Source organism: Venturia canescens, chromosome 2, assembly GCF_019457755.1.
Source record: "Venturia canescens isolate UGA chromosome 2, ASM1945775v1, whole genome shotgun sequence".
In the NCBI taxonomy this organism is placed as follows: Eukaryota; Metazoa; Arthropoda; class Insecta; order Hymenoptera; family Ichneumonidae; genus Venturia; species Venturia canescens.
The window spans coordinates 13,459,717-13,476,249 of record NC_057422.1 but is presented as its reverse complement, the minus strand read 5'-3'; the positions used below and the strand labels follow the sequence as shown (position 1 = coordinate 13,476,249).

The 16,533-nt window shown below is 42.5% G+C and overlaps 1 protein-coding gene across 6 annotated transcripts in view; it reads left to right on the top strand.

The window, feature by feature from the left end:
* The window catches only part of Ten-a (tenascin accessory), a 468,764-nt gene that overhangs the window by 200,511 nt on the left and 251,720 nt on the right, over positions 1-16,533 (top strand). For all 6 annotated transcript variants that reach the window (XM_043413134.1, XM_043413136.1, XM_043413137.1 and 3 more), the window contains one exon: positions 9,286-9,459. In XM_043413134.1, coding sequence (XP_043269069.1) covers positions 9,286-9,459 — 174 coding nt within the window. The remainder of the gene's footprint in view (positions 1-9,285; positions 9,460-16,533) is intronic.

Here is a 16,533-nt window from a genome sequence, read left to right as displayed (position 1 = left end):
TTTCCAATGATATCTCTCGTAAATTCATCGTGTGCTGCGTTAATGGACTTTGTTTCTCGAATTAAATAAGTCAACGAAAAAAAAACACCCGCACACAGAAGCACTAGATGTTTTTAGACTGCCGGATTTTCATTTGTTTTTACGATACAACGGAGAGACAATTCCAGTAAAAACTACTATGGTGCCATGTAAGTAGGTTTCTATATCGTAATATTTATCAATTCTTAGGAACGTATGTTTTTGTGAAACGAGCTCCTCAAATATCAGTATCGTCAACTGTAAATTTCGATTGTGAAAACAGTACTAACCATAGCGAGAGGGCATTAATAATTCTACTGTACAGTTCATCATCGAATCAGCATGAATTTGACAATGTTTCCTCGGTGAGGTACGTAGGAAAAAATAGCACAGTTGAAACCTTTGTCAGCGCAAAATACGCAATTTCAAAATTTTTATTCGGAATTGACTTGGAAATGACAATGTTTTTGGTAAAAACCTCCAAAAATGGGCGATGTAGAACCCTGACGGTGTCACAGTAATTTTCCCAATTTTTATCTCTCCGTATAAATATTCAAGCACGAATGAAATTGAACAATCAAACGAGCCCGCCGAAGGCGGGCGAAGTTCGATTGAAATTATATGAAATGTCTCGTTCGAAGATGATAATTATGTAGTCATGCTTTGTCATGCTTATATTCACAACGTTTACTGTTTTATTCTGAAACAAATGGTCATCTTCCCTGTCTTTCCTCCTTGATCTTCATATTGTTTTGTGAGCGGAAGAATTATCACCACTTTATGTTGAAGATGATAGCGGGTGTTTGGGTCACAAGTATGGGTGGGTCACTATCATCTTCGAACGAGACATTTCATATAATTTCAATCGAACTTCGCCCGCCTTCGGCGGGCTCGTTTGATTGTTCAATTATATTCCATGTCTCGTTCTCGATGATAATTATGTAGTTCTTTAGAGCTCAGTGATAATTCTCGATGTTCCTCTCATGAGGCAATCGTTTTTATTAACGTTTATTTAATTTGAACATGTAACAAGTTAAACTTATTCTATGATCGCTCGTATAAACTGATCGTCCGGCGCTTGGATTGGTCTGTTATAAAATTTAAAAAATGTTTCTGAATTAGGTGACCATCCTGCACTTCGTCTTATTGTTCCGACGTCCACACCTTTCTTATATGCTGCTGATACCGCTGCGTGTCTGGTGCTGTACGCCGTGAACTGTTCAATATTAATTCCAGCTTTTCCTAGCATAGATTTAATCCAGTGGCCAATGGTTTGCGCTGATACTGGGCCATATGGCTTCATTGTGGCGATGAACAGCCTTTTTGTCTTGATATCTCTTAAGTCTTTGGTATATTCTAAATAATCCAAGACCGCCGTTGCCACACATAAATCTGGTTTGTTCTTGAAAAACGGCAAATTCAATTCCGGTTGAAAGGCTCCGGGCTTGGAGGTTTTTATTTGTTCTGTTATTTTTATACGAATTCCTGAGTCCGATTTTTCTATGTTTTCTATGTTAATTAGTGATAGTGATTGCAGTCTTTGGGCAGTTCCTAATGCTAATAAGGTTGCTACTTTTTCAGCTGCATCTTTCTTTTTTAAATCTTTCAGTGGACCTAGTTGTTCTATATGATTTAGTACCGGAGTAATATCCCACGTCGAAGCATATTTAGGTTTGGTCGGCCTCTGTTTGAAAACTCCTTTTAAAAATCTTGAAATTAACCTATCTTCATTGATGTCATGGACAGATATCAACGAGATCGCAGAGCGACGTGTATTAAGCGAACTATAATTTGCCCCTTTATTGAAACAACTCGTTAAAAAACTTAGTATTTCTGAGGTTTTGGCATTAAAAATATCAATTTTTTGGTGCTGAGCAAATTCCCACCAACTCTTCAAGCTGCTCTCATACTGTTTAAGTGTTGACAACGTTATTGCGTTCAACAATACATTCGCAGCTTCCTCCGAAACTCCTCTTTTCAAATACGCTGACCTGATAATCTCCCTGCCACCAATGAAAGTTGGGATGACAGAGGGTGGCTCTCGTTTCTGTAAGGAGATTTCAATAATTTGCTATTAGGTTGGAAAATTATAGGGGGTTCGAGTAAAAGCGATGTGAAGAGTGGGTACCATGGTTGTGTGGGCCACAATGGTACAATTATAATTCCTACAGCCCTGTCGTTAATGATTTTGCGTAGAGTACGCATAATTAGTGCAAACGGAGGAAAGGCGTAGAATTTTTCCGCTTCCCATGATACGGTGAATGCATCGATTGACTGTGCCTCCGGATCTGGGAATCTTGAATAGAACTTTTTGTACTTTTTATTTAATCGCGATGCAAATAAGTCGACGGAACAAAGGCCGAATCGGTTTTCAATTTCGTTAAATGCGTGTTCAGACAGCTCCCATTCGGAGTCAATGTTTATATAGCGAGATGCTTTATCGGCTTCCACGTTTTCAGACGAGGCAATGTAAGATGCCTTAAGCCATATATGTCTTTTCTCGCACCAATCCCAGATCCTTCTCGATAATTCGCTTAAATGTGGGTACTGCACCCCACCAGCTCTGTTGACGTACGCAATGGCTGTTGCATTGTCTAATCTGAGAAGAACTTCACAGTCTGACCGTTCTGACGCAAAACATTTAATTGCAAAAAAGGCAGCAAGCAACTCGAGGTAATTAATGTGGTTCTTTCTCTCTTGAGCATTCCAAAAACCATGTGCTCTTGAACCTTTACAATAACAGCCCCACCCCGTTAGCGACGAGTCTGAGAAAATTTCAATCGCGAACTTGTGTGTTTTAATTGGATTCGCTCCAATTTTTGCGTTTACCTTCCACCAATTCAAATCCTCTACCATTGATTTGACGATCTCTATTTTTCCTTCATAGTTTCCACCATTAACCTTTAACGCCAAGTATTTTTGCCTTTCTAATCGTTTGCAGTGTATAAAACCATAAGCTACTGCTGGACAAGCCGATGTTAGAATACCTAAGAGTTCGGCAAATTTTCTGATCTTGTATGACTTCCCGACTTTGAAATCATCTGCAAAATTAATAATCTGATCCTTTTTCTTCTCGGTCAATCTCAAAGAAAATTCCAACGTGTCAATAATGAAGCCCAGATATTTACAACTCTGTTTCGCTACAAGCGAGCTTTTTTGGAAATTTATAATGAAACCCAATTGTTCTAACAATCTGATTGTTTGCTTCATGTCTTCCTCGCATTCAATTTTTGATTTGTTAACAAAAAGGAAATCATCTAAATATAACACTAATAACATCCCTTTGAGTCTCAGTTTGTTAACGACTGGCTTCATTACTTTGGTAAATATGTACGGACTTGAGCACAGGCCAAATGGAAGAACTGAGAATTGGTAGAGTTGGCCTTCAAACCTGAACCTGAGGAATTTTTTATGATCCCAGTACATTGGGACCAAAAGGTACGCATCTTTGAGGTCCAAAGTGCCCAAATAATCTCCTGGTGAAATGAGATCCAATGCTGATCGCATATCCTCTAATTTAAAATGGGGCGGATTAATAAATTTGTTTAATTCTTTGAGATTAAAGATGAAACGGTTTGAACCATCGGATTTTGGTACAAGAAAGTATGGGGAACAGAACTGTCCCTCACACTCTTCACACTCTTCAATTGCTCCCTTTAATAAGAGTATATCGATTTCTTTCTGGATTTTTTCCCTTTCTATAGAGGAAAAATGTTTTTCCCTCGGAGGCCACCTTTGATATGGTGTTTCTGTAAATGGGATTTTGTACCCCTTCACGTAGTCTAAAATGATTTTGTCTGACGTGATCTTTTCCCACTGATTAACAAAATGACGCAAGCGTCCTGCAATATTTTTTACCCCGTTTATCTCCTTGATGATGACGGGTTCGTCGCTCGCGCGGTCGATTTGTATGGGCGCTGAGATGTTGGATACGACTTCGGTTTGAATTTCAACTGTCGACGCCTGTGTTGATGACCCATCGGACGATAATTCGCCGATGGGTATCTTCCGTTTCCCTGGTCCCGAGGTCTTGTGGTCGATTTTGGAGTAGATTTCTCTTTAATGTCGGCACAGGCTTTTTCGATTTCTTTAACGTCCTTCACTTTTTCTTTCAGATTATCCCCGTAGAGCCATTCTTTTGACAACATGGACTCTACTACTGGTTTGATGTTCTTATTTAGCTGTGGTGTGATGTACGATTTCCTCGCCACAGATTGTTGATGAAAAACATCTGTTAGGATCTGGCCTGCCTGACTTATATAATCAATGAGAAGATCCTCATCGACCCCGTCCTCTGGTGGTTGTATTAACATGGAGACAGCGGCGGCCAGAGCCGATAGAGCCGTTCCGACACACTTCTGCGTCTCCGTAAAATGTTGGTCTCTCTTTTTTGCAATTTCGTTCAGCAAGGGCTCTATTTCCAGATTTAATTTCGGCGCTTCTGTGTAAAACTCGCCTTTCCTATTATATGTCTCAAGTATCTCTTTTTTGTTTTTCTCTGGCAGTCCTTCGATCATCCACTTCAACCATGTGTTAAACAGTTCTGGGTGATATTTAACCTCTTTATAGGAACAAGTTGGATCCATTCCGAGCACTTTCAGGACACTGTCTTTTTCTGATTCTTGATCAGTCTCAGTATTTGGGATTATTTCCCTCGCCTGATCAGGCTGAATGCGATCGGAGTCTATGCTCGATGCACCGTCTTGAGACTCGGTGTCCTTGTCCGTCTCATGCTCTGAGGGATTGCGGAAAAACAAAAAAAAAAAAAAAAAAAAAAAAAAATAAATAATACGAGCACTTGTTGTGCCATTTGCGATATTTCCGTTCTTATTGAACTCACTCGCAATTTAATTTCAATAAGGTCGTATGGACCGAGTGTTGCCGTGTGGGCTTCACTTCTCAACTTTCGTGTGGAAAGATGAGTTTATTGATCCCGAATATAATAATTTATATTTAATTCGGTTTTACCTAAGGTTACGACCTCTGCTTCTTGGGTCCTTTCGGTGTTAGTCGGCGGATCATCCTCTTGTCGCTTCACTAATGCCTCGACAACCTTTGTTAGGTTAACGATCTGCATCTCAATTTTTTCCAATTTTTCGTCCTTTCTGCGCTTCGAGTCTCGCGATCGAGATTTTGAGCGTTTTTTCGACATGCTAATACGCTTTCTTGATTATTTCCTTTTTTCTTTTTGAGAATTATAATAAACGTGTTGATTCGTAAGCACAACGAAACAATATGAAGATCAAGGAGGAAAGACAGGGAAGATGACCACAAGAGGTCATTTGTTTCAGAATAAAACAGTAAACGTTGTGAATATAAGCATGACAAAGCATGACTACATAATTATCATCGAGAACGAGACATGGAATATAATTCTGTTACGTACCCTAGTGAATTTTCACACATTTCGGCGGATCGGCGACACTTCGAGTTCTTGGAATTTGACTATGCTCAACTGTAGAATAAGCAATTCAGAAATGAAAATCACGTTTTTGACACAACCCTGCAAAATGGGCGACACGGAGCCCTGACACAGTGGCGGCGTAGCAATTCTAACTATTTTCAAACCTTCGTGTAGATGGTTAGTTCGCTGTCGTTCTTTGAATAAAAGTCATTAAAGTTATCAGAGCTGTTGGAGTATGACAAATGATATAATCGACACGTCACTGAGTGGTGTAGAATCGAATAATGGACAGAGCAACGAGGTTTTTTTTCGAAAATATGGGAAAAAAGGAGTCGGAATACACGAAGGTTTGATTGACATTGAAGATTCGTTCGGACGCGGCACGTCAGCGTCGGAGTCATGCCGAGTTGAATTGGAAGCTGGCATAAACCAGTGGCTCTCTCCCTAAGCGTCTGTGGTTGGTCCTCGTAGCACATGCATACGCGCCATCGCGAGTCGATTCTGCCGCAGGAAATAATTCGTATTTACATGAATATGTATACAAGTGGAGGAAAGTGAGAGGGCGGAGGAGCGAGTTGGAGACGGCGAGAGGCGTTGGTCCATTAAATCGAATTACCGATGCGAACGGCTAACCGCATCAAATCACTGTCCGCCACCTTGCTCTTCTCCGTGAATCCCTTTCACATGCGAGGCGGTTGACTAATATTGTCTCGTTCTACTGAGAATCTCCGCTCTCCTTCTCTCTCTCCCTCTCTCGCACTCTCTCAATCCCTGCCGGTTAACTCTCTACATCCTCGACTCGAATCTCCGCTGCTTCGGTGTCTGTTTTCCTCTCGGCAGTGAGGTGCACCCCCGTGGATGAACGGCCATCTCACTGCCCCGATATATAACACGCAGACACTCCGTTCCTCGCATATATGTGCGTCTCCGTCCGGAGGAGACGCGACGTAGTCGGCTAAAGGGTCCGGAGAGATATAAGCGAACACCGTGAGAATCCCCGATGAGGAATATCTACAGGATCGCGCTCGGCTTCTAGGTGTCAGTAAGGTGCCATCGCAACCCATAATTGGCTGGGCAAATGGCCTTATGCGAGAGCGACGCACCCCCAAACTGCCGTGTCTCTTCTACTCGCTCGATCCTCACGAACCCTTCAATCCAATTACGCAACTCACCAAGCTGCGAGGCGGCAGTGCGAATCTTCGACTTGGACGGATCGGGGATCCGAACTGTTCACGGGTGCTTCGAAAAACAGTGAGAAACGACTGATCAGTACGAAGATATTGTGCAAGGGTTCGAAAATCCTGGGGATTGCGTACGAAAAAAGAAACTTTGAATTGCTGCTCGATGAAAACTGCACCAAAATGCTCGCGTTAGCCATCAAATGATCCGGACTCCTACTAAATGGCGTTAAAAACCAATGGCACGGGCGCGTCGGTGGAACACTGGACTCCCTCAGCCAAAGCATTTACGAGTGATGACACGCGATCCACCAGCTCATTAAGGAGAACGATGAAAAATGTAACGAGCGGCGATAACGCACTATGGCGATTGCATTAATAAAATTAGCTGTTGCATTGACTCCGCAATGTTAAGGGGGCGGCTAAGCTCTCGCGGGCTTTTATCCCCGCAACGTCATTTTAATCCGCGTGATTTGTCGCGTTATAAAAACCCCGATTGTATCGGCCATTCGATATTCATAATGCGAGCTCATGCGAGAGAGTTCTGGCCCCGTGCGAGCATTCCGGGATGCGGCTCGACAACATTATTTTCTATTTCGTTTGATAATAAAGGTCATCGAGTGCGTCCTCGCTCGATTTGCCGACACGTACGAATTACGGGAATTACACGTGTTACTCACACCATTCGTTGCACTTTTAAAAAGAGGGACACAGCCAGAGGGCGAAAGAGGCTCAGGTTAAATTGTTCAATAACTGTAACGAATGTATATATTTCAATGGCATAAAGTATTCGGAGATACGAGGCGCGGGGGGACGCCGTTATAGAGCTCAAACGCGTTGGAGAAGAGAGGGAAAGAGAAAATGTTCGATCCTCGGGGTTGCACACACGATGCGGCTGCTGCAGGTGACAGAAATGCATTGCCAGACGGACGCGCTCAGCGAGCAGGGGAGGGGACTTTTCGAGCCTTCCGCGAACGTTCCGCAGTACGATTTAATTAAACTATTATTATTACGACGCGTATCGAGAGAGAGTGTGAGCAGAGTGGGGAGGGTATTTCGCGAGGGCGGAGATCGGTTGGCGAGTTAACAACGAGGCAAAATGTGCATGGCTTCTCACCTCGCGTTATAGCCTCATACCGAATATGCGTATAACATAAACCTATACATACAAGCAGCATTTGACATGCGCTTAGTTGGATCCTGACGGCAAACTACGAGAGAACACAGAGGTTGGAAATCATTTTGAGATTTTTATCTTTCTCATTGCCTCTATGTCGTTGCTACGTGTCTCCCTCCAAAGCTGAGACCCTCGTGTCCAACTAATTAAACAACAATTCGCAAAGGTTTCGCTCACTGCTCGTGCAGCTCATTAAATCAACAATACAGTTGAATTATATTATTCAATGTCCTCAACGTTTCTCTTTGATGAAACGACAACGCGTGTGCTCACCATCGACGACGGAAGCTCGCGAGACCCAAATCATACTTCACCTATAAACTTCTCGATGTCCCAACCACACTCCCGACTAATCGCATAATTCAATTCGTCCATTAGCCAACATTTCGACGATTTCGGAGCAGCTACGTTTGTTCACAAGGGCACACACGACGCTGCTTTTCTCGTGCAATTCGCGCTCGGAATAATTCATTCGAGTTTCACTCAGAATCACTCCCATTAAGGACCTTCGCTCAGGTTTTTCATCCCTCGCCGCTGAATCATCGCTCATCGTACCTACTTTTGTTAACTTCATATGCAAAATTCAATATATTTACCGAAAATAAGAGCTGCTCGCGAGAAGCTCGTATTAAGTTACGCTCCTCGGCGAAAGGCTCGGAGATCCTTGCTCACTGCACACTATTCTCTGGATATTCTCGGTTAACGTTGATTTACAATAATGTCCTCTGTTACATTAACAACCCTCTAATGGTTACACATTGCTCAAATTATATATCTTCGCGATACAAGCGAGTATACGTGCTTCGGCATACTGGCCACACAGTTTGTACAGATTCGTACAGACCTATATGCATGCGTATATATTTATGTCTATATACCACATAATCCTATATGTATTAGGACACCAGCCGCAGGAGGTATTGATTTATAGCGTCCGACAGTGTAGAGTGTATCGAATAATACGCCATAACCAATAACCACAATTTGGCATTCGGCAAGTTCCTCCAGGAATATCTTGTACCCACGCTCGTTCTTCAATCTCGATGTTTTTCAACGTTCATTATGGTACAGTCCCAAGAGAAAATACGAGTCTTCGAAATAAAGTTTATAAATTATTATTAGCCCCTTTGCGGTGAGGTGAAAATGAGTTTTTCGTGATATTTTTGTGTAGAAAAATATTTTTCATAAATTGAAATTATGATGGGGTAGAAATAGGATGTTTTTGTTTTTCGGGTATCGACCCGAAAATGGCACGACTTTTTTTTGCCCGTATGCGTGTAACTCGCGTGGATGGAAGTCGTTCGACATAATTTGAGTGAAGGAATTGTTTTTTCACAATATTCTCTGCACTGATTTGAGATGCGTGGACTGCGGTTGATTAAAGTAAATAAAATATTAACTCGAGAATTACAATTTGCAGCAAATAATTGTTCGTTAGCGAACCCGTGGATTTTCCATCGACAAATGTACTGAGATTGAGGTTAGCACGAATATATTCACATTCGCAGACAACGGCAGAGATTCGCCCCCCGAGCCAGCACCTCCCGAAGTCCCGCCGCGCGGTCCCTCGCTGCACACCACTCACACTCTCCGATCGCAGCAGACTCGAAATGGTTGCCCGCCAAATTCCGTTGGAGGTTTCACACTGCCAAGGGATCAGGTCCAGTCCGTGCCCGATTCCGGTGAGTAGTAATTCCTCAATCAAATTTACTTTTCAATTTCATTGAAATCCCATTTATTTAACGCGCCCTATGTTAAAATTACTCGGACGGCGAGGATTGGAAAAAAGCTGCGATATTCAACTGACGAATGAAGCATTCGATTCTCTTTTTGTCAAGTGATAAATTAGCAACCGCCGATTTCCACTTTGTGTCTACGCCATGAAAAAGTCGCTCTGCTGTTTGCATTTATTCCTGAATTTTAGTATTTTTAGTCGTGCCAACTGTTCCTATTGACATGTCTTAAGGTAGCTCATCTACGAAACGATTTTCTTAAGAAAGTCTTGAAATTTACACATTAATCAATGAAAAATTAAATGAATTTCGAATTCGTAACTCTGACATTAATTTAAAGTGATTATATCTCTAATCAGGAAGTGAAAAATCGACCCAATTTAGAAACCCATTAAATACGGTCCTTCGGGCACGATCTGCCTTAACCAAAACTCTTTTGCAGCATCAAATGTTGCAAACCATTCGACGTAAAACATCAAAAAGAATAAATCGAAGCCCAACACTTCCGAGACCGGAATCGATAGGAACCGTTCGTCAATCGCCATAAATCGTGGCCCTCGAATTCGATCATATTCGAAAGATATTAAACCAAATGACCCACTCGCATTAAACAGACCAGCCGAAAATACTCGAGAGAGGCTCGCATGTACGAAAAAGAGTAAAATAACGAAGGTCGCGTAGATGCATGAAACAATACGAACCGTGTAGAACTCTAGGAGGGTTGAGGAATCTGTTTAAACTAATGGGGAGTGTACACGTATACAGGGGGTGCCGGAGGATGTATAGTGAAATTTCGTAGGTTTGCGAGTCCGTAGGATAAAGAGGGAAAGAGAATTCGTATAGCTCCGAGAGGTTTTGCATTAGCGCCCCAACGTTAATTCATTGTAAATATACTCGGAGCGTATATTTGTTTCTCTATATTTCTATGTACACACCATTAGTATATTGCTGAAACTAAACACCTGTTTGGAGTGTCCACACGGACAAATACATGGGCGGTACATAGGCAGAGATGCGTATGTATAAAACGAAGTGTATACTCGTTGTAATAATAACAGAGTGTGAGAAAGCCAAAATATAACGCCCTCTACAAGCGAGCGGAGAGATCCTCTGGATAATGAGAGGCTCGCGAGAATTCGAAGCGTATATGCTCTCATTACCCGATTTACATAACGCCACCCCTCAATTCACATCCACAAATGCCAATAAACACTTTCCCAACGTCGAACTCGGCGTGGTGGCCGTGTCCGTTAGCGCGGAAGGTCATTTATACGTTTGCGTAAACGCGAGCTCGTCCGTCGTTAGTGCTTATTAATTGTCACAGTGATTAGGCTCGCAACGCGCCTCGACAAATGCTTCAACGGTGGTCGACTCAGAGGGGAATATGCCTTTGATATTCTAAAGAAGCCACCACGAGGTCGTTTGGCCAGTTAAAAATATTGCGATTGTAGTTTGTCATCGATTTGAAGGCTGCTGCTGCTACTGCAAAATGAGAAATTCAATCTTTCGGCATTCATGTTGGAATATCGTTGAGTACTCGTGGACATTTGGCACAAGATTGCGCAGTTCTGACTTTCTTTTGGATTCGAAGAGACTTTTAATGAGAAATCGATATTTACAATGTTATTGATTTCATTTGTAACGTCCAGTCCCGAAACTGTAGCTTCGACAGGCCCTCGTTTATATGCTTATTAGAGTTGTCCCCACAAATTGGTAACGCGTGTAACACATTCGACAAATCAGTTGGAAGTGATCGTCACTGCTCGATTAAATTTTCGTTATTTCATCCCCCTCAACTGCCCGCAGCGAATGTTAATCGGCATAATTAATTGAAGCTCGGGCTTCATAGAATTCAATTGTGCCGTCCTCTCGAATTCGAACCCTCTCCGGTTCGCCGTCACCCTTTCTCTTTTCCGTCTACCTGCCTCACCCTTTCGGTCAGTTTTACCCTCCATTTTTCACCGCTGCATTTCAAACTATTTGACATTAATCCACCGACGATCGAGCATAAGTTCGTATCCGTTTCGGTCTCTCTTGCTTCTCGATCACATTGCAAAAGCGGTGCAAAAAAAGCAGCTTACGAAAGCCGAAGCTGTTAACAGCGACGTGTAAACTTCGAGCAGTAAAAATCCCATTTATTGTCCTCCCAAATTTCAGTTCGAAAATTGATAGCGAAATTTCATCACCACCTTCGGAATGGATAATCCCGTTGATTTTTCCATCCGATATTTTGGAACCAATGAAAAACATCCACGCCTCGGCCAATTCCGTTTGTCCTCATTTTCTTATAAATTCTATTTTATTTATCGAGACTCCACGAGATCTATGAATTTTAATACCACGAGATCTGGCACGTGAGAGCAACGACAAGATTCAAAAAATAAAAAGCATTGCAAGATTCTCGTCCGCGTGGATGAGAACGATAAGTGGAGGCAGCAGAAATACATATGGGTATAGTGGAAAGAATCGTTCTCAGAGAATTACCCCCAGGATGGTGCAACGTGTTCGTCGAGGAGCTCGCTCGCTGGGCGCCAGAGCAAGCATTTCACGAGAAGAAAATGCACGATACCCGCGAGAATCAGCGTTCATGCTTCGTGTACGATATAAATGTATTCCTATGTATATACGTATGAGTCGTACGTTTATGCACGAAGAGGACTTTGGTGTGTAAGGGCGGCGTGTAGCCACGACACATCCTCCAGTATTATTATCTAGAGTACTTAAGCTTTACGTATTTTTGCATAACCGCAAATTAGAAATAATTATCGTTGGACCCTTGGGGAAGTTGCGTTGCGCCAAGAAGATAGCGAGAGCCTTCTTCCCCCTCCCCTCCCCCCTTGCCCCGCTCCTCTCTCTCTCTCTCTTTTATCCCTTAGTGAATCTCTGCGATGCTTAAAAGTAGACGCAGTTTCATAAACGGCGCGCGACTAGACCAATAAGACGGTGAGTTACACAATGAAATCTCTCCTCCTTCTCACCACTGTCTGCTGCTTACGTAACTTCGTGGTCCATCGTCTTACCTAACCAAGTTTTATCCCGCGAGGTAATGGAATGAATGCAGAAAACGATCCACTCGAGTGGCTCGAGTCATTATGCGAGAACGTTTTATTCCATCACTCACGAATGAGAAAGATTCTCAAGGAATAGAGTGTACCTGATTAGGGGTGGCTAGTTGCAACTGATTTTGTCTTTATTGGGGTTTGAATACATTTTGGAGTCATCTAGAAGAGCGGGAATCCCTCGTCAATATGATTCAGTAGAGTATTCGATCAGTCGACCCGGATTTACGAAGTAGATCGTGAAATGAACGATGCAAAGATAAAACGAAAAAGGCAGCGAGAGAGAAAGAAGGGAGAGAGAGCTTGGGACATCGGTCAACGTGTTACCGAAAGTTGGACAAAGAAAATGTGCCAGTTTCATGATAAAACTTGATGATAAGTAGATTAAGAGGAGACGAGGCCATTCCAATAGTAAGAGATCACTCGGAAGCCGATTAATTCAAGAGAAAAGCTTGCAATCGTATATCTGCGAAGATGATGATGAAAAAGGAATAAAAGATGGGGGTAGTTATCGAGTTTTACCTAACTCCTCATATATAATCTTTTATCGGTAGCTGGCAGTTGTTCCTCGTAAAATGAGAGGATTCCATGGAACGTGGAACGAGGCTGTATATCTATGGCGAGTAAAAAGAGAAAGAAAAGCGTTTGCGCGAGGAGGGTCGAGAAAGAAAATATAGAATTCAATCGGTAGAAGAAAGAGGTGGGCCATGGCAAATCCATTAAAGCTTGTAACGCGGAGAAAACAATAGTCGATGAAAACAGAGAGGAGCCTGTTGAGAAACGAAGAGACGAGTCTGCAGCTTGGGAGGGGCAGGGGGGTAGAATAACACGTGGGAGGGAATACACGAATGAGTATACAAAGCCTGGGGTCGCGGGGACAGCGAGAAAGAAGAGAGAGAGAAAGAAAGAGGAATCCAATTACATTACGAGACGTTTTTCCAAAGCCATTAAGGGATTAGGAGCGAGCTCTTCGCGTTCGCCATGTCCAGTCACGACAATCAGATTCCCTCGCGTCGTTTATCTTAGCCGATCGATGTTACTGCCTAGACTAAGACTACGACAATCATTATACCAGGGCTTATACGTTGGGAGGTCTGTACGGAGTTTAAAATGAAAAAATAAACGTTTATAAAAATCTTCTGGCTGGTGCATTCGACGAGAATGAGGCTGAATGAAAGTTGGAGGGAGTTCTTCCAAGGGCGACTCTACAGCTGATTAATGTGCTGTGTAAATCCTGGTTTTTTTCATCGGAAGACTTTTCCAGGGATCAATTCCGTCGATGGGTTAAAAGACTGCGACAAAAGTGCAATATTCATTAAACTCATTTGATGCTTTCTGAGAAAACAGGCATGTACTCGAAATAATGAGGGGAGCTTCTCTGTTTATCATTTTATAAGAGTCGCTGAGGATGTACGTTAACTCGCATCGAGATGAGACGCTCGGGATGGGCTCTATGTGGAATAAGGAAATCACGAAACTCGACAGCGAACAGCAATATGAGAGGCAATAGTAATTCTGTGGCAAAAAGTGTGTACGACGAACGGAGAAGTGTCTTAACGACTCTACTCTTAACTTTGAGTTGCGTTAGTTCAACGACAAAGCAACGTCGTCGTCTTGGAGGCTGACTCCGAGACGACTGTGACCGTACTTTCCGAGTATAGCAAGAGAAGACAAAAGCTCGAGCTTCGAGTGCTTCGTCAGACTGAGATAATTATCTGTTAGCCCCGAACGTATTACTTGCCGGAAACTTGGGCTCACTCCCCCCCAATCGTCTTCGACTTCTCGTCGTCGTGCACGATCCTCATAACCGTTTATTTATCGTTATAACTATATACAGAGGAATGCGAAACAGGAATAGACGTTGGTGCTTCGTGGATGCGTCACGAGTTTTGAATGCACGTGAAAACGTACGTTTTTCTTTCAAACAAATTCCTCAAGTCTTCATAAAATGAGAGGAAAATACTTTTGTCGATGCTCTGCGCTTCTTAAGGCTCGGCGCGCATAAAAAGCATGCTGGACGTCATATGCTCGACGTGACCGCAACGGGCACTTAACAGACGCATAAAGTATGAAGCTCGCTATACAGAGAAATTGCTCTCATTTTATATGACTTTTTTTAATGGCTCTTTTTTACTCTTTTTAATAGTGAGCGGGATTGCCATAAAGCTGTGCAAGCTCTCCTGAGTACGCAAGAATTATACGATCGTCGACCTTTTCCCGTCGTTCTTCCCATTATGTGTTGCACATGCGATTCAATTTTTTTATTGGTACCCCTCCACCCTGCCCCTTCCAGCGTTGCAATCTTGTTTCACGTTGCTCCACGAATAACACACGTTGTATGAGTAAAAAGCTTTTGGCATATACGGAGAAGAAACTCGACACTTTATTACCTCGTTGCGCTATTACTTGGACTTATGGAATAAAAACTAATCTGTGGGAATGCTGAACTTTCTGTTGAATTATTGAAATTCATCACCAGATGGAACTGTTGTAAAAAACAACTTTTACTTTTACACTACAAATAAGATCGACATTTTTCTCAACTGCGCTAACCCAAATTTCAGCTTACGTTACGCAATATCAACGTCCATTTTCTGCCCGTTGCGCGCAAGACTGCGGTGAAGAGTGAAAGTGACGAAAATGCTTGACAAACATTCGCCAAAGTTTCAAAACGAAAGCCAACGGTTTCAAGGGATTTTAAATTGTCTGCGGACACCGACGCTGTTGGCTCGTCAGATCCTAAGTGAGCTAGTTCCGCATTTGAAAGTTTCGCACTCAGATGAGGACCCAGAGGGTGGAAATCAGGTTGACTGGTACGCCAGGATTTACAGTAAAAAATGTCAATACTTTGGCCGCATCGAAGGCCAATCACCGCTCGGATGAAATGACACCAATCAAACCCCAAAGTTCGATCGACCCTTTTATTGCAGCACCAGCTCCCACTCTCTATATTTCATGGTTTCCTCGACCTCAGTCCAGTCCCTGAATTCGAATAATTAGACTGAAATATTTGACGAGTTTAAACGAAGGCAAATAAAAATGAGAACGGACCGTAACGAGCAAAAGGAAGCGACGTTTCAAGCAGGCATGCGTAGCATAATATCGAGTATGTATGACTTGTAAAATATCTGTTTTGTGGAACTGAAAGTTTGAACAAACGTGATATGAGCTCCGTGGTACTACGATCCTCTGCTTCACTCTGATTTTAATAGCCTGTCGTAATCACAGAGGCAGGAGGATAGGATGGAAATGAAGTATATATAATCGCCGTCTCGTGACTATGGGGGAAGCTTAGTCAGGGAGAATCACGGTGCGTCGAGAAAATCAAAAGGGAGTTCAAGCCGAGCTATATTTGGTCTGAGCTTTTTTTTTATCTCTTTTTTCTTTTCTTTTTTTTACATAGCAGAAATTTTCGCTTTGATCGTTTTTAGTGAGTGGGTGCCGGCGAATGTCGGAGGAGCCCATCAGAAAATCATGATGTAGCCATTCCCTCGGTTTGCTCTCTTTCTTTCGCGGTCCTCATCCTCCGTTAATAGGAAATTGAAGTGTAGCTATATTACTGAGTGATGCTCAGAGGGAAATGATGAAGGGAGTGTAAATCGCACAGTGCACTTTCTTCGTGAGATGTATCAAATGTTTAACACGTACAAAGCAGACCAACTTTTACGCACCAGCATCATTGAAAACAGCTTTTTCCTTTTTTCCATTAACTGAAGATCGACGAAGTGCGAAATTCTTTTTTTTATATTCGCAGGCCAAACTCACGATTTCTTAGGAGGCCGAACGGGTGAGAATTACGCGGTTAAAGTTTAGCTGTGTGCTCTGCTGATTTAAAAGTTCTTTGGGATCGAAATATTCGCGACGGTGTCAGTTTCTCGACGATACTTTGAACACATTTTTTAAAACAATTAGCTGCTCGAATTAATATTGAGCACTATAAAAAACTGTGACGTTAAATCTATTC